A 25,600-nucleotide genomic window follows, 5' to 3' on the forward strand; every position below is an offset into this window, starting at 1 on the left:
GCCCTACCTGTGCCTCCAGGCTGCGCACCTGGGCGGTGAGGTGACGGCAGGTCTGCTCGGCCTCCCTGGTCTTCAGCCCGGCCTGCTGCAGTTCCCGGCCCAGCCGATCCGCTTCAGCCCGCAGCTCCTTGTTCTCTGTCTGCAGCTGCTCCAGGCCCCGCAGCTGCTCCTGCAGCTCTTGGTTCTGCTGCTTCTTGGCATCATAATGAGTCTTGGCCTTCTCCATCTGGGTGGGCAGAGGGCAGGTGTGTTGGTGGGGCTGGGGTAGGGTGGGGCAGGAGGGCAGGTGGGCAGGACCAGGCTCCTCACCTGCAGCTTGTAGTGCTCAGCCGCCTGCTCCTTCTGGCTCAGCTGGGCCTGCAGCTCATTCAGCTGGGCCTGGAGGCGCTGCGCCTCTTGCTGGCTCTCACCTCCCTGGGCCTGGAAAGCACAAGAAGGGCTGATCAGGGCTGCTGGTCTGTTTGCTCCACCCGAATCCATAGCCTCCTGGGCTCCATGGATGTTTTCAGACTCCTGCCTAACCTCTCAGGACACACAAAAAGACCTTTTACCCGCTCCCAACTCCAGCCTACCAAAACACCACACACCCCTCGAAGTGCACCTTCTATAGGAGCTTTTCCTGTCCAGCTAATGCCATTTCTGGAAGAGTTCTGGCAGCCTGCCTTTGCTTCTTTGAGACCAGGCACAAACCATCTCACTCTCTCTCCATGAGTACAGTCTCCCCGAGGAGGAAGGGCACTGATCCCCAGGGAACACCAGGGTGCAGAGCATGGAGCTAGGCACACAGCATGTGTGCTCTCTGAGGACACGTGAATTCATTTCTGCTCAAAACCACTCTAGGAACTAACTATCTCCACTTCAGAGATGAAGAAACTGAGCTCAGACCTTGAAAGCAAATTGACCAGGGTCACAGTAACTAAACAGCAGAGTAAGACTTGAACCTTGGTCCACCTGACTCCAAAGCCTGTGTGGGCTCATTTATGATGCCGGCACTGCCTCCTATCCAGACCATAGACTCCTGGGGAGCAGGGCCTGTGGCGGCTTCTCTGTCCACCTACAACACCAGCAAATACTACGTCTGTAGCAGGCACTGGACAGGGCCATCCAGATCCAGCCTTACCTCTCCACATCTCCCAGCACCAGGAAGGCCCCTAAGAAGAGTGTAATAAGCATCTGTTTATCACGTAATTGTGACATGGTGTGGAGTACATGGCAGTGAGATGGGGAAACAAAGCTGAGCTCCCACCAACTCTATGACCCTCCGAGGGCCACTGGTGCCAAATTCCTTTGCCCCTAACTAAAAGCTGTGACGCCTAGAGCTGCAAAAAAGCAAATATTAAACCAAAGAAGGTGACATCGCTGAAAGCATTAAGAATATTAAATTGCATTGTAATATTAAACGTTACTGACGCTCCTCCCTGAGATTTAGCAGCGCAACCCAACTGAACTTTCTGCAGTGATGGAAATGTTCTGATTTGCCCTGTCCAGTACAGCAGCCACTAGCCACACGTGGCTACTGAGCAGTGGAACTGTGGCTAGCGCAACTGAGAAACTGAATTTTAAATTTCATTTCAATTTAAATAACCACACATGGCTAGTGGCTACTGTAGCAGACAGTGAAGGTATGGGGGTTGGGGGCCACTCCAGTCTTCCCTCGAGAGCTCCCAGAGGCACAGGCGGGGCTCCTGAGGCTGCCAGGCCCCAGGGTGCCCCAACCCAGGGGCTTAGCACCTTCCCTCCCCGCTTGACCTGAGGCTAGCAGAGGGCAGGCCCATCCCCCAGCTGTCCCACCTTCAGCTTCTGCTGCTGCACCTTGCTGGCTTGGTCATGGTCAGCTAGCTTCTTACTCAGTTCTTCCACCTGGGGCAGGAAGGGAAAAGGAGAAGACAAGACTCAGGGAGGCCTTCCCCTGGATGTCCAGACAAATTACGCGGTTTTCCCCAGACCAGTCCCCAGTGTTCCTGGAAGAAGAAACTCAGGTCCTTTCTCTGGCCTCTAATTAGGGAACGGCCTGCTGCCCAGGCTGGTCAGCAGGACATTGAGTGATGTGACCCAACTCAAGTGCTGCCAGAGCCACCTGCCTGTGCTCGCCTCCAACCCTCACCTGCAGAGACAGAGACAGCACAGCTGACTCAGGAGCCGACACCCCACCACGTCCTACTGCCGCTGCTGCCGCTCCAGCCCCAACCTTCCCAGGCCAGACAGGACCAGGGGACCCAGTCTACCACTCCAGCAGACGTACTCAGTGAGTGCCCATCCCCCCTCCTCCCAGATACGGCCAGAGAAAAAGCCAGATGCTCGGACCTCTTCCCAATATCCACAAGCCGTTAGGGTTGGTGCTAGCGGTGTGGCTGCTGTGATTAGCACTGGGGGTCAGGCTGCTGGAAGAGGAGGGCAGGGGCAGCACATGTACTCCAAGCCCACCCCACTCCCACAGAGAGGAAGAGCGAAGGGAGGGAGGGGACGAGAGGGAGCATAACAGCCACAAACACTCCTGGCTCCCCCAGGCATTCCAGGAGCTCAAGCATGATCAGCAAAGGTGAGAGGCAAGGGCTCCATTGCTAACTGTTTGCTATTCAGTTTGAGCTTCCCCATCATCTCAGGCTCCTCGGAGGAGATGATGGGAGGAGAGAAGGGCCGACTCCTCAGCAGGCCCAAGGTGACAGGGTAGGAGGAGTGGTGGAAAGCGTGCTCCCACTAAATACCAGTTTGATAGCTTTGACGTCCAGGGCAGCAGAGATCCTTGTGAGGGCACGGCAGCCAGACCTCCCCTCCTCTGACTTGTGGGAGCCCCTCCTACTCCTCTCAACCTTGGCCTTCTTGCTCCCAGACATCACTACTCCATGCTCGGGGTTAAAACCCCAGAGAGTGATGGGCAGGCGTCCTGAGCTCACAACCCCCCTAATCTATGGGGACCTCCTGCACATCATCTTTCTGGTTTCTGTGGGGAAGAAGGGACCTGTGTTAAACAAGGCCCATGGGCATCCTGCGAGTCCCCACAGTTGAGTACCCAAACTTGGAGTAGGTCTTGGAGGTTCAGGAATCCCAAGAGCAGTCTGTCGCTGGATCTGATATGGGAAAGATGAAGCCTACCCTACCCCTCATCCCTGACAAGCGATGAAAGCACAGAAAAGTGGAGAGGCCGACCTGGGATGGGTGGGATGAGGCCTGAGAGAGGGCCTAGCACACTGCACTCCGGGGCGGCCTGGGCCTGGGTTCCACGGCTTGACCCTGCCCCCTTCACAAACAGTTCACAACAGGAGCCAGCGGAGGCAAGCTGCAGCCGGGGTCATGCACCGAGACCAGTCACCGCTTAAGCAGCCAGCATTTAGCGAGGACCTCAGGCATTACCTGCTTAGTTTGCTCTCTCTGAAATAACTCTAGCTGCTCCACCTGTGCGTGGGGAGGAGCAACGGAGACAGCATGAGATGGGGGCCAAAGAGGCACTGGCCCTGGTGCCAGGCTGACCTCACCGAGGCTCTAATCTTCCCATGGAACTAGACGTCTAAAAATTTTTGTAAATGCTAGCTCGGGTCATTCTAGTCGCCGGTGGCTCTCGGGGCCTCCACTGCAAGTGCGCCTCCTCACGACACTGTGCCTCAACGGGCTGATGGCCTTTGCAGCCTGACTCTCCAGGGACAGAGGCTTCAGAGAAGAGGAGGCTATTGGTATTTTCTGTAGGCCAACGGGGTGGGGGCAACAGACTTGAACTCTACCAGTCACCTCTCTTCCTCTGCCACCCAGTGAGTGTGGGAAGACAAGACACTCTAATCATGTGGGAGCCGGAGGCCCAGTAATGCAGAGAGACAACGTCCCCCCCTCCCACAGGGCTGCTCTCTGGGGGCGTGCTTGAGCTGGATGCCTCACCTGGGCTGTGAGTTTCTGCCTCTCCTCCTGGAAACGCTGCCTCTCCTCCAGGACCTTGGCCTTGGCACCCTCGTACTTGGCAGTCATCACCTCCAGCTCCCGGGCAGAACTCTGTGCCTCCCGCTGCATCTCGGCCAGACGGGTCTCAGCCTCAGCACGCACAGCTGCCAGCTCTTGGCCGTACTTCTCCCGGGCCTGGTCCAGCTCCACTTCCAGGAACTGCCGGCCGAGGTTGGCCCGCTCGCCCAGCCCCCGGTTCTCCTCCGCCAGCAGGCCATGAGCCTTCTTCAGCATGCTCAGCTGCTCTGCGTAGCTGGCCTTCTCTGCCCGCAGCTGCTGGGCTGCTCGCTCCTGCTCTGCCACCTTCTGCCGCAGGGGCACCAGCTCCCCGAGCTCGCGCTGGGCCCGCAGCAGCTCTGCGCGCAGCCCACCGGCTGCCTGCTTGCTCTGCTCCAGCTCCTCTCGATGGCGTTTCTCAGTGGCTGCCTGCTCAGCCTGCAGCTGCTGGCACAGGTGCTTAGCGGGCAGCAGCTCGCTCACCAGGGCCTGCGTGCTGGTGTGCTCAAGCTGCAGGGCAGAGAGGGCCTGCTCCTTCTGGAAGAACTTCTCCTGCCAAGCCTTCAACTCTTGGCCCAGCTCTTCTGCTCGCTCTGCCTGCGAGGCCAGCTCCTGCCTCAGGCTCTCGGAAGCCACCCGCTGCTTCTCTGCCTCCTCCCGGAGGGTCTGGACCTCCTCCCGCAGAGCGGAACTGCGTTCCGCGGCCCTGGCGCTGCTGCTGGCCGTCTCTGCCTGGAGCAGACGCAGCCTCTCTTCCAGCTTCTGACTCTTCTCTGACTCGGCAATAACCAGCCGCTTCAACTCCTTGCTCTCGCCTTCCTTCTCCAGCACCTGGCGGTTCAGGATGGACACCTCCTCCTCCAAGCTGCTGATGAGGCTGTTTTTCCTCTCAGCCTCCTGCTGACTCCGGGCCACCTGTGCCTTCCACCCATCCTCAGCCTTGCCGTGCTCTTGGGCCTTGGCGCGGAGGGTGGCCAGCTCCCTCTGGGCTGAGGCTAAGGTGTCCTGACCGCTCCCCAGTTCCTGGGCCTTCTGCTCTAACTGGCCCCGCAAAGTCTCCAGAGCACTGGCCTGCTCCGCGTGGGAGGTGCGCTCAGCCTCGAGGCTGCGCTCCAGGCTGGAGGACTTCTCCTGATACTCGCAGACCTGTTGCTCCAGCCTGCTCACCTCTGCCCGCAGAGCCTCCAGCTCCGGGCCTGTTTGCTCCGTCTTTCCGGTAGCCTCAGACTGGGCTCCCGACCCGGAAGCGTCTTCTCGGCTGGCCGTCCCTAGAGACTGTGGGCACTCCTCCTCTTTCCCGGCCAGCTGTTCCTTCAGCCGTTCCACAGTCTGCTGAAGCTCCTTCAGCTCTGCCCCCTGGGCTGCCTCCTGCCCACGAAGCTTGGCCAGCTCCTGATCCTTCCCCTCCTTTTCCATCAGGGCGCGGGCCAGTGCCTCCTGCAAGGCAGCAAACTCCACACGCTGCTCGTTGAGGGCATTCTGCAGCCGCATCTCAAGCTCGGCCTTGGCGGCCTTCTCCAGGGCAAGGTCGGCTTGGGCCCGGCCCCGCTCCTGGGTCAGCCGCGCCACCTCCCTCTCCTGCTGTCCACGCTCCTCCTGCTGCTGCCCCTGGCTCTCCATCAGCGCAGCGCGCAGCCTCTCCAGCTCACTGCCCATTTGCTCTGCCTCACGCTCCATGGCCTGCAGTGCAGCCTGCGTGCTGCAGAACGGGCGTCCCTGATGCCACTCCGACTCTCTGTCTCCTGCCCTGGGCGGCTCCTTGAGTAGCTCCTGGGAGGCCGTTTCATGCTGCTCACCCGCCTTGCGCACCAAGGCCTCCAGGCGGACCACCTCCTTGCTGGTGGCAGCCATCTTCTCCTGCAGAGCGGACAGGTCGTCTGCGAGCTTCTGGGCCCTGACCTCCTTCTCCTGGACCTGCTGCAGGGCCCTGGCCAGGCTGGCGTGGAGCTGAGCAAGCTCACTCTGCTGCCGGCCGATCTGGAGCTCGCTGTGGGCCTCTATCCCTGCCACCTTCTCCTTTGCCTCCTGCAGCTCCTGGCGGGCCTTCTCGCATTCCTCCTTCAGGGTCATCAGCTGTTCCTGGAATATGGCTCCGTACTGTGCCTCCTCCTGCTGGCTGTCCTCGTACCGCTCACGCCAGGTGGCCACCTCCTTGGCAAGCTGCTCACACTCACTCTCAGCCTCGCGCTGGGAGGCGATGGCCTCAGCCAGCTCCTGCCGCAGGGCTTCTGTCTTGGCCTGATGGGCCTCCCCGAGCTGCTGCAGTCGGGCCTCCAGCCCCCTGCGCCCAGCCTTCTCTTCTTCCAGCTCCTGCTGTTCCTGCTCGTGCTGCTCCACCAGGCTCCGGGCCTCCGCCTCCAGCCTGGAGATGCATCGCTGCTGCTCTTCCAGGATGTCTGCAGCCCTGTGCTTCTCCTCTTCCAGGCTGCCCTTGGTGACCTTCAAGGACTCCTCAAGGGCCCGGACCTGCTCCTGGAGCTGGGCCTTCTCCTGGGCCACCGTTTCTCTCTCGGTTGCTTTTTGCTGCTCAGACCTCAGCTGGGCCTTCAGCTCTGTCACCTGGGCCTGCGCCTCACACCGCTCCTGGTGGGCTGCCTCAGCACGGGCATGGAGCTCCTCCACCTTCTGGCTCAGCTCTGCCTTCTCCCGCCGGGCCTGTGTCACCGAGGTCTGGGCACTGTCCCGGGCTTCACTAGCAGCCTGAAGCTGCTGTTGCAGGACTTCCAGCTCGGCGGCCTTCTCCTTCCCCAGTGCCTCCAGCTGCTGGAGGGCTGCATCCCTCTCCCGTAAAGAGGCCTCCCGCTCCTCAGCCGCAGCGGCCAGCTGCTGGGCGTGGTCTCGCCGGGTGGCCTTCTGCTCCTTGGTGGCCTCTTCCAACTGCTGTTCCTTCTGCTCCAGGCTGCTGCTCAGCTGCTCCACCTGCTGGCGGAGGCTCTGGGAGGCCTGTTCCTGCCGCTGGAGGGTCTGCGCGAGCTGCGCCTGCTCTGTTTGGGCCTGCTGCTTCAGGCCAGCCAGTTCTTGATCCCGCTGCTGGACGGTGGCATTGAGGGTGGCGAGCTCGGAGGTCATCGTGGCCACCTGGGCAGACAGCCGGGCCCCTTGAGCCTGAGAGGCCTGCTCCAGCTCTTCCTTGGCCTGGCCAAGGTTGGACAGGGAGCCCTGCAGCTCGGCAATCAGGCTGGCCAACTGCTGCTTTTCTTCTTCAAAGTGGCTCCGCTCGGCAAGCAACTTGGCTTCCCGCTGGCCCAGCTCAGTCTCCAGCACCTCCACTCTGGCTTGGAGCTGGGTGTTGTCTGCAGCGAGAGTGGCTGCCTCTTGTTTGAGAGTCTCCAGCTGGTGAGATAAAGAGACAAATGGGGCTCAGCACGACTCCTCAGTCCCCCGGCCCCTCTGGGGATTGAGGACCGCCAGGAACCTGAACACGGCGAACGTGGGTCTGCAGCAATCCCAGCACACAGGTCTCACCCCTGCCCCTGAGATCCTACCTGCAAGACATCACCCAGCACCTCGCCCTTCTCCCGGGGTGGGTTCTCCCGCAGCTGGGCCAAATGTTCTTCCAGCTGTGAAAGTTTTCCCTGAAGGATTTCATTCTTCTCTTCAAGGCATTTCTGGGAGTATACAAGAGCCCCATGTTAACAGAAGTGGAACAGGCACCGGATTACCACACAAACCCTTTTGAACATCAACAAAACATAAGACCCTATTACCTTATTACCAAGATCTCCTTTTGCCCTGACCTAGGGGAAAACTTGCAGAAATCAAGGACCTGGGACCATGAGAGACCTGACTCTCTAGCCCTGGTACCAGGGCTCAGTTAAGTCAAGTGACCTGCTCATTTCTTCTCCAAGGCTGCTGAGTTTACTCCAGATTTCCTCACTGTATGCCCTTCCTCACTCATGTCTTGACTCTCAGATAATCCAAAAACCCATCAGCTTAAAAATATCCCAACAGCAGCAGCATCCCCTGGTCCCCTGCCCCACTTTACACCACTGTTCACTAAGTACCTACAATAGGCCAGGCACTGTGCTGGGTACCTCTCTGAATTTCTAACCTACCCAACAGATCTGGGAGGTAGCTACTACCATCCCTTTTTTTTTTTCTACAGGGTAAGAATCTGAAGCTCAGAAGTAAAGTGCTTTGCCCCCGGGCTACATGGTTATTAATAAGTGGCAGAGCTGGATTCTTATTAGCAATAATAAATAACAGTAACTAATTCACCGAGAGCTCACTTTGCACCAGACAATGTGTGTTCAGTGCTCCATATGCATTATCTTACAACGGATAATGAGGCAGCTACCCATTCTTTTTCCCATTTTAGGAAAAGGATGCCTAGAAAGAAAGTCAAGTAACTTGTCCAAGAGCCACACCTTGTAAACAGCAGAGACAGGATTCATAGGTGTACTGGCCTGAAGCCCATTACAGCACACTATTAAGCCCTGAAAAGTAGACAGCATAATTCCCAAAGGCCCCAAAGAATAGAGCGGTAAACGGAATTCAGCTTTGAGTGTGTGGTCAAGACTGTGGCCCTGACTTCCCCAAGCAGAGGGTTACCTTGTCCTGCAGGGCTGTGCCGAGCTCCTTCTCCAGATGGGTCTGCTTCTCCACCCACTCCCGAGTGGCCTTGCTGTGCTCTTCTGTCAGTTCATTGAGGGCCCCCTGTAGTTGCTGCAGGTGACTGGCAAACTCCCGCAGCTGAGACAGACAAGAGGGAACGCCCATCACCCAGGGTCAAAACTGCCAACACCACTGCTATCTGCCCCCTGAGCTCCAGGGCCTGGACAGCTCCCATTAGCCTTCCAACCTTCCTCAAACCAATCGCAACTATTCACGTCTCTGACTCAGGACTACAAATCAAAACTTAGGGCCACCAGCCGGTCCCTGGCAGCAGCCAATTACGGAATGAGGACATTCTCCTCAACACTCTTTGGGGGAATTTTCCAGACCAATTCAAGCAAAGGGGCTTCCAGGTGGGGGCCAGAAACCTCAACACTCACCTTAAAGGAAAGGTCCCCATTCTCTTCAGAAAGTTGGTTAATTTTGCGATCCATCTGGCTCTTCTCTGTCTTCAGGTCCTGGCACTGCCTCAGAGTTTCGTGGAGCCGTATGGTGAGGCTGCAAGGGAGGGGAGCAGTGAGGAAAGAGCATATCTCCCCTGCCCCGGGAGTGGGAAGGACGGTAGGGAGCACTGTACCTCTCATTCTTGCCACGGAGCTCCTCAAGCTCCCTGGGCTCCAGCGGACTGGCTGCCTGCTTCTCGTGCAGCAGAGCCAGGCGGTCGATGCGCTGCTGCATCACGGCTATCTGCGCATCTGCCCCAGAGGAGGGGAGGACAGAGGAGAGTTAGCACAGGACTAAGGGGAGGAGGGGGAGGAAGGAAGAGGCATCCAATCCCGGGGAAAGGAAGGAGGGTGGCAAGGACAGAACCAGCTTCCAGGAGGTCAGCCTGACAGGCCCAGGGCTGAGCTCTAAGCATCCGGGCCAGCAGAGGTGACAAGACAGAGGGGCCACGCCTCAGACAAGCCCAGCACTTCCCCGGATGAAAATCCCAAATGCTGCCCGTTAACACACATCTGCCAGCGGCAGGCCACCTACCCTTCTCTGTGAGGAGCTTGCGGTTCTCGGCCAACTCCAGCTCCAGCTCGTCTCGATTATTTCTCTCATCTGCAAGCTGCTTCTTCAGCCGCCTCATCTGGAATTGTGGGGTCTGCAGAATGTCACCCATGGGGGAGGCTGGAGAACCTGGGAGGAAGCTGAGGAAGGAGATGGTCCAGATGCCATGGTCAGAAACCGACGTGAGGGCTGAAGCTACCGACCACAGGCGGGGCTGGGGGAGCCCGGCCCTATGGTTGTGAGCACCGGCTGCGGGGCCCAAACACCTGGGGTCTGTCTGCAGTGCTACCTCGTGCCTTATGACATGACCCTGAGAAAGCTTTTCTTCTTCCTCCAAGCCTTAATTTCTCTATGCCCTCCCCCGCCCCCATCGCTGCAAAAGGAGTGCATTCCCTTTGCCTCTACAGAGCTGCACTAGGAGAACGGACTTTAGCACAGTCTCCAGGGAAGCAAGAAATTCCATAAACAAAGAACAGCCTTTGAAAGGCCTTCTGCCGAGGACAGATCCCAACCAATTCCCCCATTAGTACTGGGGCAGGGGAGGGCATCCCAGATCTACAAGATACTCCAAGCACTCTTGATGACATAAGGGGCTGGTCAACAGCTTAGCCTCTAGGATGCAGGGATCTGAGGACTGGATGTTGAGGCCCCATCCCAGGAGAAGAGGCCCGGCACATACTTGTTCCCACTGGAAGAGGCGACTTTCTGTAGCTCTAGGAAGCGAACCTCCCTCTTGGCCTGGTGGCTGGGTGGGGAGAGCTCTTCAGAGATGGTGCTGGAACAGGGGGAAGGGACAGGAGCTAGAGGGGAAGGAGTAAACAAGCCAAAGAGAGGTTAGTAAGAGGGTGGACAGATTTGCATCTTTATGCAATTTGAGAACTCGCCTTAGTGGGAATGAATCCAGACACTTATAGGTAAGCTGCAGAGGGAGGCGCTTGGGCAGAACGTGAAGCCTGGTGTCTGGGTTACCCAGAGGTCAGTGCCCTAAGCCAAATCAAGCAAGGGGCTTCTGTTTCCACAGATCCCCAGCACTCAAAGAGCGCAGTGAAGTGACTGTGTCCCCCGTGCTCAGAGACTGGACCAAGTGCTCACGCTTTTCCCTCAAGCCAACCCTGAGCAGATCTCCTCTCAGCCCCAATGACCTCTCGAGTCAGAACCACCAGCCTCCTTGCTGAAGCCCTCCATTCTGAAATCGTGCACTGCCAGCATGACTTCTTCTCAAAACCTCCTCTTCCCCTGGTTCCCACGGTGACCTTCGCATGGCCCTCCTACTTCTAACACCGGGTCTCGGTCTCCCTCACCTGCTCCTCCCGCCTCCCTCTCCCACCTGCCCTCCAAGCCCCAGAGCTCTGATGGGGCCCGTGTGCTCTGCCCACGGTGCCCAAGGCTTCAATGGCCATCCATACACAGACTTGCAAGCCCACAGCCTGGCCCAGAGCCCTCTCCTGAATTCTAGACTCACATCTGCAACATCTCCACCTGAGGGGCTGACGAGGAACCTGAACACAAGGAACATCCAATTCAGTGGCTGGATGAACGTGCCTAGACCCACACCTTACACCCTGTTGCTGTCAGACGGCTCTTCCAAACAGGCAGCACTCTCACTCTCTCTGATGTACTTCCAGCAAGACACTTGGTAGATTCGATATCTCCCTGTTCTAGCACTTATTCCTTATCATACATTCTGGTTTATGTATCTGCCTTCCCACCTAGAACACAGGCATTATGTAGGAAAAACAATTTTCTAAGACTGTGTACTCCCAGCTTATAAACCTAGAGTAATGACTGTTTAAACTACAAAAAACAAAAAAAGAAGTGTGTGTGTGTGAGGGGAGCGGGGGCGGGTAATCAAGGAGAACCCACAGCAGACATGATCACTTATAAATGTTCTGCTTAGCTGCTGCCAGGCGCAAGAAGGAGCTCTGTGGGAACTGGGATGATGGCAAGATGGCCCAGAAATCAACTTACCCCCTTACACACGTTTCCTAAGCACCAACTCTGTGACTTGTGTTGGGGCAAATCCCCACTGCACTTCCTGACAACTCAGCATCCTAGCACTCCCCAGCTCAGAAAAGAGAGGATCCTTGGGAGTGATCCCAACTTACCTTTCTGTAAGAAGTTCTCTGAGTCCTCATTCAGGTTTAGCCCATCCTCATGGTCCAGCACAAATTTGAGAATGACAGCTAACTCAGCCTGGACCACAGACAGAGAAAGAGCATCATTTAGGTGTTCGGGAGGCCCGAAGGGATGGAGGGCACCATCCTGGCCGTGCCAGCCCTAGGAGCCTGCTGGAGCCCATTCTTCCTCTCAGACCTGAAGACCCATGGTCCAGCCAAGAACACTCCACCAGAGACATGGTCACCCTACTTGTCTCCAGCCCCTCTTCTCCCCTAAAGACGTACCCAGGGTGAGACAGAGGTCCAAACTGACTTTGCTCCTGACCATGAGATGAGAATGGGCAAGCAAAGTAATGCAGTCAGAAAGCTTTCATACATAACCCTGTTGGCCTCTTCCAGCTGACCTCACTGTTGTTCTTTGTCTGAGTGAGAACTCCTCCAGGGCTCATCCAAAGCTTAGCCACCAGCAGGTATAATCTTGCCTTCTCTGTTTGAATTCCAAAGCTACAGAGTTTATCTGATTTTCCTGGCCATCTCTGTAGTTCCTTATTCCTTTAGAATTTGTTTCTACCAGGTCTATGATCAGCTTGGAGCAAAGAAAAGGTTAAAGAAAGGAAGGAGCCACCCATGCCTCCCACGCCACTACAACCCCCAACCCCAGAGACGAGCCATGAGCTAAGTGAGTACGAGATGGGATGACTCAACATTTCTACCACCACGTGAAAGGCCACAGCTCTCTGGACACTGCCCCACCAGTCACCTACATTACCCACTGTGGCATCCCAGCTGCTTCTGCTCTGGAAAATAAAGGACAGCTGCTCATATAGGAAGCAAGGAAAACATCAGGACCCATATGGCAGGTAGTTCCTGGAAACCAGGTCAATTCCCTCTCTAATGAAACAGACGCACCAACTCTTCACTTAGGGACCATGCAGAGCAGGGGAGAGGACGTAACCGCTCTGAGCTAGACTGTCATGGCGGACAAAGACATTCTCACTAATCCTTCCTACCAGAGGAAAGGAGGAAGAAATGGAGTGACAGTTTGTGTAAAACACACACACGTACATACGGGAACACATACACGGAGAAAGAATAATTTCTGTGTATTATCCAAACAGTTCAGGTAAGGGTACAGTTAAATTTACGTACATGAAAAGGACTTGGAAGTATATCCTTTAAAAGTTAGCAGTTATTGCTGAGAATGAGATTACTGGCAACTGGTACTTCCTTCTTTGTGCTTTTCAATATCTTCCAGACTTTCTATAATGAATGGCTATAACTACTATAACATAATTTTTAAAAAGAACAACATATGCTGTTTAAAGAAAAACAACTGGAATGAGATAAAACACAGGCAAGACCTGCTGGGTGGGGTGGAGGCACAAGGCCTTACCTGAATCTTGTATTCAAATTGTTCCCAGTCCCTGGGACTTCTGGAGCTCATGGAGGAGTGGTATAAGAGCAGCATGGTCATCTAGAAGCCAAACAGGAGGCAATCACTGAGCAGGGTTCTCTTCTCGGTCCCCACCCCTGCCCCACTCTGGGGACTCTGAGCTATTCTGAGACCCTTCCAAAGCTCCTAGAATTCAGCAGCCCCAGGCCGCTGCCCTTAACTGCATCAGGAATCACTTGATTGAGGACTCAGTGCTCACTCTGCAAAAAGCCAGGTGCCAGAATTCCTGCATAACTAAATTCCTGGACTCATGGAACCCTGGGTATGAAGCTTAAGGCATCATCTATAGGCCAGCACCCAGAAACAGAAGAGGGAATGAAGTGGACTGAGCTAAAAAGAAAAGTGTGACGACAGCTGTGTGAGGCCTGATTCCTGCCAGGTCTCCATTGAGGCCACAGTAATGATCTAGTCAACCTCCCTGTCATAAAGGTGGGCTCCTAAAATCCTTGGCTCAATCAGCCTCTGCCTCACTAGGTAGCTGCCTGGACCTACCGCCTACCTCCACGAGGCCCAGAAATAAAGCCCCACCACTTCTTCTGGGTTAAGAAAAGGCCCCTCTGCAGGCCCCTCTGGTGCCACCCTCCCCCCAGACCAGTCTGGTATTCCACGGGTACCTTGGCAAGTTCCAGCTCTGATCCCTCCATCACCTTCTGCACTGACACCAGGCGTTCTGGAGAAGAGGGATGTTTTCGGTTTTCTGTAATGACAACAATGTAGAAAACACGGTGAATTTCCTGGGGACCATCTCTGAGATCATCAGAACACCTCACAGTCAGAGGAGCAGAATGGCTGGTGGGACCAGGAGATGCAGGGCTCCTTATTCCTAGGTCCCCTCTCGCCCAACATACACGTTTCCACCTGAAGTTAGTTCTATCCTGGATTGGTCCAAGGACTACAGGGATAGTTAAAGAAGAAAGGAGCCTGGAATTCACAGCAGCTCTGGGGCCTGACATTGCACTCACCTACCCACGCACCAACTCCCACTCAGCACCACAGAGGAGGAGCCCAGAGATTCCAGGTCACTCAAGAGTCTCATTCCAACTGCAGCTGCAGAGGAAGCCCACCTGCAGCTGAGTCAGACCAGGGCTGGGACACCTGGTTCTTATGCTGCCAGAGGGGCAGGGCTCAATTACTAACACCCTGCTTTATCTAAATCCATTATCACCTTTCTTATAATTCTCTTGAGGTGGGGATGGTAGATAGCTCCCGTGTCAAAGATGAGGACTCTGTCCACAGCTATATGAGGGAGGAGAATTGACAAGTGCTGTGCTAGAAGCTTTGCATGTGTTATTTTTTTTAATATTCATTCACTCATTCATTTATTTATTTGGCTGCACCGGGTCTTAGCTGTGGCATGCGGGATCTTCGTTGCGGCATGCGGGATCTAGTTCCCTGACCAGGGATTGAACCCAGGTCCCCTGCATTGGGAGCGCGGAGTCCTAACCACTGGACCACCGGGGAAGTCCCGCATGTGTTATTTACTCTATCCATCAACCTTAAGAGCAATTACTATGATCTTCATTTTAAAGACAGGGAACCCATGTCCAGAAAGGTCACACAAACAGTAGAGTAGAAGGGCCAAGATTTCAACCTTAACCTGCCTGTGCCCCTATACCTATCACCTAAGCAATTAATTCAGTGTTATCAGGGGAAAATGTTTTTCTTGCAAGGGGAAGAGGGTAACATGGATCCTTCTGTCTCCTTGCAGTGGGAGGAATGGGAGCCCAAGGTGATGAGTCCCCAAAACCGACCCTCTGGCTCTACCTGGATCCCGAAATGGGCTCTGGGACTGCAGGGACACTCCTCCCCAACTGGTGCAGGCATCACCAGGCCCAGGGAAGCCGCCCCAGTTGTACTCATCTTGGTGGTACAGAGTGGGCAGCCTCAAGCCTTTGCTCCCCCAGATACCTGGGACCTGGTTCTTCCAGGTCCAGATACCCAAGTCCCAGGAGCTGAGGAAGCAGCTCCTTCCCAGCTAGATAAGAAAAGTGCTTACTCTGCAGAAAACTGCACACAAATTCCAGTCTCTCTGGCACCGGCTGCTGCAGAATCTGCTGCCCTTCGTCAGTGCCATGGCTAGAAAAAGAGCAAGTATTAGAACCAGAGTACTTAGCAATCCTTCCCTCCTTGCTACTGCATTACATACCATCTTCCCATCCCTTCAGGTTGGATCTGTGCTGGATCTGGGGGAGAACCAGACCAGACATTGGAGGCAGGGGAGAAGATACCAAGACACCATTTAGCCAGAAGGAACTGTGTCGTGGTTGAGAAGTGGGGACTTGAGGCATGAGGTCCTCCTGGAAAAGATGGCATTTGTGAATATCAAAAAGCTCTGTGGGAAGGGGGTCGAGAGGCGATGGAGGCAGCACAGATGACTGGCAAGCCAGGACTGATAGCCTTCAACGGCTCAAGTGTAAAACGTCAGGATGCCTGTGAATGTGGCTAGAGTACGAGTCAGAGAGGACTATGGAAAGGGAAAAACAGATCTAAAAACTGAAAGAACAGGAGGGAACGAGGCTCTGAAGTGACAGGGCAAAGTTCACCACACACTGAAGGCTGAGGTGGCCTCCAAGAGGCCAGGCCAAGGGACAATCACTTTCCATCTGTGGCCTTTGCGGTGCTTGTGTTTGTTTAAGTGGAAAGGCAAGCCAAGTGTGGAGAGCAATGAGGGCAGGGAGGCAGCAGGGGGCGCTCTCACGCTGCCCTGGCCCCTTGACCCTGGCCCCTCAGGCTAAGTGCAGTTTCATTTTTGGAAGGGACTACCCTTACTTCAAGTTAGAAAGCTGACTTTTCTATCTAGGCTACGGCTGAAGACACTGATTGAAAAGCCTCCTGTTCTTCAGAACCCGAATCTCTAAGTTTCAATCAACTTTCTGGAGGGCAGGGCAGACTCTAGAATCCTCCAGTGCCAGACATCCTGCAAAGCACAAGAAGCATCCTAGGCAAGACCATGAGAGTAGCTCCCTCCAGCTCCCACGGGATTACAAAGGCTTCTTCCAAGTGAACCCCCCACAGGAAGCACTTTGGGTAGCTGGTCTGTGACTAGGGACACCTACAAAGTCTTTTATAGATGCTAATCTCCTCACAGACTCCTGAAAGAGCCATCTTCCCTACCCACCCACAATCTGGACTGTTGAGACTCTCTTTGCCCTCAGCACAGAGTAGTAATTTACCTAAGTGTATTCCATTGGATAAAAATAAACAGGGTTCTTGGGCTAAATGTTTGAGAAATACTGGGTTAAACCAAACTGAACATTTTCTAAAGAAGGTATAAATACGCATTATTTCCTAAACCTATCTGACCACAAACCTCCTCTTTCCCCCACTGAGCCCCTGGGATAAGTACAGGTGCACGGAACATGCTTTGGAAAACACTAGTCCTGGGGAAATCCAGCCCATCCTTTAAGATGGCACTCAAGTCTCATCTCTGGCAGGAAGCCAAGAAGAACCACTGCAAGTCACATCTCCCCTCTCCTTCTCAGGAATTCCTACAGTACTCACGGATACAGGTGCATCATTTATAACTGACCGCTCTTTGTGAGCTGAAAGCTAGGAATACAGCAGGGGCTGAGTACATATGGGCTGACTGACAGATGAGGAATACTTTTTACTGGGAAGAGCAGAGGTCAATGTCAGTAAGACAAATGTCAGAGCTTTAAGTTTTCTGGAAAAATGCCTCCACTAAACTTTGCTATGCAAGCCTCATAGATATCAAAGAAATGAGACAGCCTTTTTGCTTTAGGCTATTCACCATGCACAGGAAAACAGAAAGGGAAACTTTCTGAAAGGGTGGAGCCCAAAGAATTCTCCCAGAGAGAAGGCCAAGTGGCCAAGGAACAAGCTTTTGTTCGATTCCCACAGCTTCTATCTGCCACCAACCCTGCCATCCTCCACTGCCTTCCCCTGAGAACTAGGTGTCTGATTTCAGTTAGCAACAGTAGGAGCATCACAAATGAATCAGCCAGAACACGTTCACCAAGAACGTCTGTTTTCCCAAAGGAAGTTGGTCTGAATCATCCTGGATTTGAGATGGAAATCAGGGTTAACCTGGGATTTCAACAGCCCCTCCATCCAACACACACACACATTCTCTCTCTCTCCCCCCCGTCCCCCCACAAGTCTCTTCTAGTCTAAAGCTCAGGCAGCACCTTAGAAAACAACTTGGAAAATGGGCATCTTGAATTTTTGACCCTCCTTATGAAAATTTCCCACAGGGTCATAAACCTACAATGGCTACACCAAGGACATACATCCTCACCCCTGGACACATCTACTGCTCTTGTCATCAGGCCAAGGAAATTTATCTCCTCAAAAGCAAAAGCTCCTTGATCCATTCTTAAGTCCAAAAAAAGCATGCTGCACCCTACTGTGTGTTACAACAAGGCATATCATACCTGGCTGCCTCTCCTTTAGTGATGTTAAATTGTAGGTTAGGTATTGCCAGCCTAAGAGTTTTACTGGCCATTGATGTTAGTTGTTGCCTAGACCTACTACTTTCATTAGGGTTTGCAAAATGATAATTTTCATTAGGAGTGGCAAAATGATGATTTATAGGTAGTGCACAACTCCATCTATATAGTATCCTTGAAAAAAATCTTAAGCCAATTAAGTTTAAGATCTAATTACCAGTTTATAGGCAACAAGGGGAAGAACAAGTTAAGTAGTACCATAAAGACACAATTAACAAAAGTCAGAATTTAGGAGATTCTACAGGATCAAAAAAAAAAGGAGTGGGGTATGGAGGTAGAAATGAGTAGGAAACAAGACTGGGAGGGCCCCTGATGAAAGCTCTGAATACCAAGCTGCAGATTTTATATTTCAACCTCCTGGCAAGGAAGCGCCGCTGAGGTCCATCAGCTGTGGAGCATCACAATGAGAGCCCTGAGATCACAGGCACAGGAACACCCTGGAATAAGGACAGTTTAGAGAAGAACGAAGTCTCCAGGCCCTGGCATCCAGAATGAGGCAGAGGAAGGGACGTGAGAAATCTTCTAAAGGACACAGAGAGGATGGTGACCAATTAGAAATCTGTGCCCAGGTGAAGGAGGAATTCAAGATGATGTTGAAATGGCCTGTCTGGGTAACCGGGAAAGAAACCGGGAGTGTCCAGGCATTCCCTGGCGGTCCAGTGGTTAGCACTCGGCATTTTCACTGCCAGGGCCCGGATTCTATCCTTGGTCAGGGAACTAAGAACCCGCAAGCTACGCTGTGCGGCAGGAAAAAAAAAAAGAAAGAAAATGGTAGTGTCTGTATCAAAATAAGAATACAGTGACTTCTTTCACTAAGGTAGGTGGGATGGTTAGAGCCACACGGACTTTTAAGAAATCATATTGGACACCCCATTATCAATGTAAATCTCAAAAGATTAAAAAAAAAACACTCTAGAAAACCCATCTGTCATGGGGGCACTCAGCCCCACTAGACTTTGCTGATAAGAGAATATCAACTACATTTTCATTCACTCATTTTCACCAACAAACATTAATTAAAACCTAATCACTGCACTGTGCTAAGCTAGGTATGGAGGACCCGAAGATGAATTAGACCCAGATCCTGCCTTTGACAAGCTCAGTTCTACCTTCTTTCCCTGTCAATGAGCTGCTGCCTATGAACCTGCTTCACAGAGATGCTGAATCCCCAACACCAGTTCCTACCTGCTGTGTGTGAAACACAAACACCTCGACACTTCAGATCTTGGTCTGAGGGACCTCCCGTCTATTGTGCTTCCCTTTAAACAGGGAGGGTCGGTCCTCTCCACTGTCCCCCCAATTCCTTATATCATGGCTGGCCCCTACTTTTGCCCATAGCACCAAGAAGTAAGAAGTTTGTCAGTTTTGCCCTTCATAATTGCTAAAAGTTGAGGATACAGGAAAAGGGGTGAACCACATGACCTTTAAAAAGATAAATGTAGGTTACAGCTTGACCCATCTTTGCTGGGTTCCAGAAAGGTAAGGTATGAGGAGGAGGCCCCACTCCACTCATTTCCCAGATAATGGTGAAGTTCAAAGGAAATGTGCTAAAGACACAGATATAAAATTTAAAGGCCTAAACTAAAATCCTGGCTACATGACAAGCAGCTTATCTAATGCTAATCGACCTCACAAAGCAAGTAAATGAGGCAGGTGAAAACCCCGGGAATGCTATAATGGGTTAGAGAGGGGCATGTCTGTGCTGTGCTAACAAATTAGAGATTTTTAGGCGCTGCTTACTTCCCTCAAGTTTAAAAGCTTCCCGTTTCTTCTTCCTGGGCCTACAGGTTGCAAAGAGGGCTTGTGAGATAAGGATGAGTCACGAAAAGAGGGCTGTAGAAGACTCCCATTGAGACAGAGGACGGAGCCCCGGAGCAGGCTCCCGGAACACTGTGAGAACACGGAGACTTGGAGGCTCTTCTGCGAAAGAGTGAAACCTTTCTCATAAAGACACACAATGACTGGAGAACGAGGTCATGTGTTTTGCCTCTGGGGCCCACACTGGCCTAGACATCCCAGTCCTGCGGTGCTTTCTGGTCACAGCTGTCAACAAGGAAACAAATGCAGTCCCCACCCCAGCATGCAGCTTCACTTGAGAGGCTGGAGAGGGATGTGGCACAAACTCACATGCTGTCAATGATCCTGAGGAAGACGCTGCAGTCCTGGAGCTGCACCACGGCCTCCACGGGGTCAGCCACGTGCAGACTGTTCACCTGCGAGGCAAAGGGAAGAGCCTGGTGAAACCGTCATAAGTGCCAGAAGCCCCGGGAGGGAGGGGGGTGGAGTTCCACTCCCTTCCCCAGGTGTTGACAATTCTGTTTGTTCCAACTGCCTATAGTTGTAACGAAAGGAATGAGAGAACAGGTGATTCTAGGACTTTTAACTTCCAGCTCATCCACTAACAGCCACCTGAAGGCCGCCATCACAGTCCTTCCTTTGGCTTCAACTAAATAAGAGCTTAAATTCTCCCAGAATGTTCCAGCACTTGGGGTGTACTTTAAATATAATTAGGCATAAAATGGTTCTACAAGAATACTGATAGTTTCTAGAAGAAAATCAAACCACCACTGCCTCTGAAGAGAGGAACTTGATGGTTGGGAGTTGAGGTAGGAAAAAGGCTTTTTATACTCTAGCGCTTTGTATGTCTTGAATGGTTACATTATAAACCTTCGTAGCTCAAATTTTTACAGCTAAAATTTACAGAATGTTACAGCTCTTCAAATTTGAATTTTGCGTCTACTCAAAATTTACATTATATACTACATATATTTTATATACTCCCACAGATATAAAATCTTGTGATTGATGCATTTTAAAATTCTTTCTAGACATGAAACTTCAGCTGAGGCAGGGAGAAATGATGAGGCAACAAGATAAGAAGAAGAAGGAAGGGAAAGAAAAGCTAGGAACCCCAAAGAAAAACTTGTCAATATCCAATGGCCTCTCCCTTTCCTTGCCTTCAGGCAGACATTCATCTAAATCAGTCTTTCCCACTAGAAAGTTCACCAGCAGTCACATGCAAATGAAGCAGGTACACAGGTTATTCAACAAGCATATATGGCGGACTTCTATAGGAAAACCTCATAAATTCCACAGGTACCAAGTTCAGAAGCCCGGGCTGAAGTTCACCTTTGTAGTACCTTATTAAGAAGGAAGGGTCCGCTAAGTCAATCAATCACATATGCAAGACTGAGGGAGAAGGGAGACTTACCCTGCTTTACAAGTTATTTTTTAAAACTTCAGCATAGTGGTTATGCACAAACGAGTAGATTCTATTTATAAATGTGCTCTTTATTTTTTTAATTGAAGTATAGCTGATTTACAATAACCTGTTAGTTTCATAGTGATTCAGTATTTTTGCAGATTACCCTCCATTATAGGTTATTACAAGATAATGGGTATAATTCCCTGTGCTATACCGTATACCCTTGTTGCTTATCTATTTATGTGTAGTAGTTCTGTATCTGTTAATCCCTTACCCCTAATGTGTCCCTCCCACTTAAATGTGCTCTTCAACAGGCACTGGGCTGGGGGCCCCCAGACAAGGATTTTTGAGTCCAGCTCCTCCACTAACTTGCCAGGAACCTTTGTTTATCAACTTTGTTTCTTTCTGTGACTGTTTTCTCACTTGTCAAACTTATCTACCTTAAAAGACCAGTGTGTGTTCAAATGGGATTGTGAATGCAAGAACACATTACGAAATAAAAGTACTAAATGCAAAGCACTATTATGGTTATGAAGTAGATCCAGCAACACTTCTACTTCTTAACAGTTAAATTAGCTGACTGCACTGGAGGATCAAGAGGATTAAAAAAAAAAATCAGTGATTCAGCTACAGAAATGATAGTACTTATTTCCATTAAATAATTTTATATTAGAAAAACTTCTAGATAAATCTAAATTAAAATAGGTTGAGGGACTTGCCTGGTGGCGCGGTGGTTAAGAATCTGCCTGCCAAAGCAGGGGACATGGGTTCGATCCCTGGTCCAGGAAGATCCCACATGCCGCGGAGCAACTAAGCCTGGGAGCCAGAACTACTGAGCCTGCACTCTAGACCTTGCAAGCCACAACTACTAAGCCCGCGTGTCACAACTACTGAAGCCCATGCACCACAACAAGAGAAGCCACCGCAATGAGGAGCCCGTGCACCGCAAAGAAGAGTAGCCCCTGCTCACTGCAACTAGAGAAAGCCTGCACGCAGCAACGAAGACCCAATGCAGCCAAAAATAAATAAATTTACTAAAAAATTTTTTTAAAAAATAGGTTGAAAGTAAAAAAAAAAATTTAAGTGCAGAATATAAAATACGACCTTCTCACTGGACTCTTAAAGATAATAATTTATACCACCTTTGGGGGGGTGCTTAATCTAATTAGAAAAGGCCAGTGTAAATTTTCTAAGAAGACTGAATATTCCAGGCCAAGGTCCCTTTCCACCTGCTGAAAATGAAGAGACTGCATGACTTAAGCATCCAAAAACCATCTTCTTTTAATATCCGCAATCTAGGTAAAACATTCAAGGGCTGTGAATGCTCGTTCGCTAACAAGATTGAAAAAAATCGTACCAGTTAGCTGATTTAAAGTCACTTAAGGAATCTGGATTCATCTCATACCAATTAAGTAATAATCCAGCAATAGTTTCTTTCATGGATATAAAAATGTATTTTCTTCCTGTGCATTATTTTGCTCTCAAATGATAAATCATTTAAAAGTTGAAGAAGTGAAGAAGCTCCTTTATCTCTAGTCAGGGTATAAAACGTGAGAGAGGACCAAGCTCACTGAATAAGTGCCTGTAAGGCTTTCCGGGTCATTTAAGGCGCCTGAATTTTTTTTTTTTAAATAAATTTATTTATTTGTTTTTGGCTGTGTTGGGTCTTCGTTGCTGCATGTGGGCTTTCTCTAGCTGCGGCGAGTGGGGGATACTCTTCATTGCGGTGCGTGGACCATTCATTGCAGTGGCTTCTCTTGTTGTGGGGCATGGGCTCTAGGGCAGGAACGCTCAATAGCTGCAGCTCGTGGGCTCTAGAGCGCAGGCTCAGGAGTTGTGGCGCACGGGCTTAGTTGCTCCGCAGCACGTGGGATCTTCCCGGACCAGGGCTCAAACCCGTGTCCCCTGCATTGGCAGGCGGATTCTTAACAACTTCGCCACCAGGGAAGTCCCAAAGGTTGTTGAATCTTAAAGTTCCCTATATTCCCTATAACAATATACTCATCAAGGGGCTTCCCTGGTGGCGCAGTGGTTGAGAGCCCGCCTGCTGATGCAGGGGTCACGGGCTCATGCCCCGGTCAGGGAGGATCCCACATGCCGCGGAGCGGCTGGGCCCGTGAGCCATGGCCGCTGAGCCTGCGCGTCCAGAGCCTGTGCTCCGCAACGGGAGAGGCCACAACAGTGAGAGGCCCCCGTACCAAAAGAAAAAACAAAAAAAAAACAATATACTCATCAAATTGCTGGGTACAGAATAATTTCAAGCCATACTTTAAGTTAAATAAAATATAATTTTTACATTAGAAAGTAAATTACTGAAAATTTGGAAAACAGAAAAACTCCACTCACTAGTATTTTAATACATGCACTTTCAGCATTTTTTTTTTGCGGTACGCGGGCCTCTCACTATTGTGGCCTCTCCTGCTGCAGAGCATAGGCTCTGGACACACAGGCTCAGCGGCCATGGCTCACAGGCCCAGCTGCTCCGTGCCATGTGGGATCTTCCCGGACCGGGGCACGAACCTGTGTCCCCTGCATCGGCAGGTGGACTCCCAACCACTGTGCCACCAGGGAAGCCCACTTTCAGCATTTTGATATATTTCTTTCTAGTCTTTTTTCCTAAGTCATTTTTTTAAAAAATCACAGTTGTGATCGTCACACGCGTGTGTTCTATGCCACTCTTCTGGCTACCAAGCATTATTCCATGTTGCTACAGTGTCATAAAACCCACTTTAGCTGCCTAACTTTTGTTTAAACTTAAAGATTATATCTAACTATATTTTAATATATTAATGCATGTTCATTGTGATTTTTAAGAAAAGTATACAAGTATCTGCTGTTAAATAAAACTAGTCTTGTTTCTGTTTTTCTCTGTAAAGGTAGTAGTCACTATAAAAACAAGCCTAGGACCAAAATAAATAAACTGATAAACTTAAAACAACGTGGCTAAACGATCCCCTAATATTCAGTTAATCTACTGAACTAGACACAGAGACACAACCCAACCAGCCTTCTCCTGGGGAAGAAGAGATAATGTTTCTAATACAGACATAAAACACTGAAATGTAAATATAAAACATAAATATAAAACAACCATTTTAAACTGTACAACTAAAGTTTGCATCTACTTCAGAAACTGAAGACTAAGGATGCACATTTTGTATGCTAAATACATACTTCCTGACTACAGATTTGACAGTGATTAAAGACCCTGTTTTATTAAACCCCTACCCTCCTTGGAAATTAAAAATTCATTTCCTTTAAGGATTCTATAATTCTTTCTTGAAGCTGGCTCTTTAATTGGCCCTGATTGGTCAATAGTCAGGGTGACTACTAAAATACCCTTTACCAAATAGCATGCCCAGGCAATATTTTATTTATTTATTTATTTATTTTTTGGCTGCTCTGTGCAGCATGTGGAATCTTAGTTCCCCAACCAGGGATCAAACCCGTGCTGCCGGCAGTGCAAGTGCAGAGTCTTAACCACTGCACTGCCAGGGAAGTCGCCCAGGCAATATTTTAATATTTAAGTGCTTTTTACAGACATTATCTTATTATCCTCACAATAATGATTATTATTTTAGTTTTAGAATATATTCAAAAAAATTTTTTCTTTCCATTTTAAAAATGAGGTGCTGAGAGACTAAGTAACTTGTCTTGGGTCACACAGGCTAGAGCAATGATTCTAAGCTGGGCTGTCTGACTCTAAGGCCCATGCGTGTCATCGTTACACTCCGTGGCCTCTTCTGTTTCTCTGTAGTTCCCAATGCTCAGCATTATTTTTTCATTTGCCATTGTCTTGGGCAGAAGTACATGAAAAGACCTAGCAGAAGAATTTTGGTGAAGTAATCAAGAAGGCACCAAGAGGACAATGGAAGCTCACAGAAAGGTGGTAAGGAGAGCCAGGAGAACCTTGCCCTGAGATTAAAGGCCTTTCAAGACCAAAGTCCCTACATGCCACTGAAATTCAGTGTCAACGCTTTTTCAGAAACAGGCACAAGGAAATGCACAAAAAATGGGTTTCCATGCTGCTCTGCAGCCACCCTGCCCATGACCAAAAAGGAATAATATACCTCAGAGAAGCCTTTTCTAAGCTACACAAGTTGTGGATCACATGTCAGCAGCAACATCACTGAAAATAATAGAAGTTAAAAACTAAGGGGAAAGGCAAAAGAAAACTTATTTCCTTTGTCTGGAGAGGAGAAGACTCTACACAGCCCTGACTCCTAGAAAACTCCTCTCTCACCTCTCCCAAGCCTCCTGGAAAAGTGTGGCATACAAAGGAGAGGAAGACCACTCACCCAAGAGAGGAGTGCAGCTGCCCGGGTGGCATGCAGCGTCATCTTGCTGAAACCAGACAGTCACCCTGATGCACCTGGAACCCAAGAGAAGAGGCAGTACAGTTAATTATATCAGATATCCACGATGAAGGAAGAGGGGGGAAATGGTTTCACTTACCAGCTCTGAACACTTAAATAAGTCACTCTTCACTTGGCACTTAATCTACCAAGGGACCATGGGAGTTTTTAGAAAGCTCAGACTACACATCAAAATTACTATAAAACTTACTGTGTCACAGCTGACAATAAAGAACCCTGCATTTAATTCAATGTCCACAAGCTCTACACACAATCTCTCTGTCCCTTAGAAAATACAACATTCAAAGCTGGACTTCAACCCTACTCTTTGGGATGGTGGTGCCCTTAAAACATGGAACAAACATGGTTTTTCACACACACCTAGGTGTAAATGTTGATTCCATGTGACCATGGTCTTGTGACCTTGGACAAGTAGCATAACTTCTTTTAGTCTCAGTTTCCTCATC

At 50.9% G+C, this 25,600-nt stretch overlaps 1 protein-coding gene across 14 annotated transcripts in view; it reads right to left on the minus strand.

Annotated features, from left to right (window-relative positions):
- NUMA1 (nuclear mitotic apparatus protein 1) overlaps positions 1 to 25,600 on the minus strand; it is a 73,176-nt gene that overhangs the window by 5,894 nt on the left and 41,682 nt on the right. For 12 of the 14 annotated variants that reach the window (XM_067750170.1, XM_067750164.1, XM_067750169.1 and 9 more), the window contains 17 exons: positions 25,077 to 25,150; positions 19,701 to 19,786; positions 15,101 to 15,180; positions 13,719 to 13,801; positions 13,045 to 13,125; positions 11,640 to 11,727; positions 10,214 to 10,334; positions 9,517 to 9,674; positions 9,116 to 9,233; positions 8,919 to 9,036; positions 8,476 to 8,616; positions 7,410 to 7,532; positions 3,868 to 7,257; positions 3,352 to 3,393; positions 1,792 to 1,860; positions 310 to 420; positions 8 to 226 (listed from right to left, as the gene is read on the minus strand). In XM_067750170.1, the coding sequence (XP_067606271.1) occupies positions 8 to 226; positions 310 to 420; positions 1,792 to 1,860; positions 3,352 to 3,393; positions 3,868 to 7,257; positions 7,410 to 7,532; positions 8,476 to 8,616; positions 8,919 to 9,036; positions 9,116 to 9,233; positions 9,517 to 9,674; positions 10,214 to 10,334; positions 11,640 to 11,727; positions 13,045 to 13,125; positions 13,719 to 13,801; positions 15,101 to 15,180; positions 19,701 to 19,786; positions 25,077 to 25,118 (5,070 nt within the window). In that variant the 5' untranslated portion in view covers positions 25,119 to 25,150. The remainder of the gene's footprint in view (positions 1 to 7; positions 227 to 309; positions 421 to 1,791; positions 1,861 to 3,351; positions 3,394 to 3,867; positions 7,258 to 7,409; positions 7,533 to 8,475; positions 8,617 to 8,918; positions 9,037 to 9,115; positions 9,234 to 9,516; positions 9,675 to 10,213; positions 10,335 to 11,639; positions 11,728 to 13,044; positions 13,126 to 13,718; positions 13,802 to 15,100; positions 15,181 to 19,700; positions 19,787 to 25,076; positions 25,151 to 25,600) is intronic. The other 2 variants (XM_067750172.1, XM_067750173.1) reach the window with 2 other exon arrangements.

This window comes from Pseudorca crassidens, chromosome 9, assembly GCF_039906515.1.
Source record: "Pseudorca crassidens isolate mPseCra1 chromosome 9, mPseCra1.hap1, whole genome shotgun sequence".
In the NCBI taxonomy this organism is placed as follows: Eukaryota; Metazoa; Chordata; class Mammalia; order Artiodactyla; family Delphinidae; genus Pseudorca; species Pseudorca crassidens.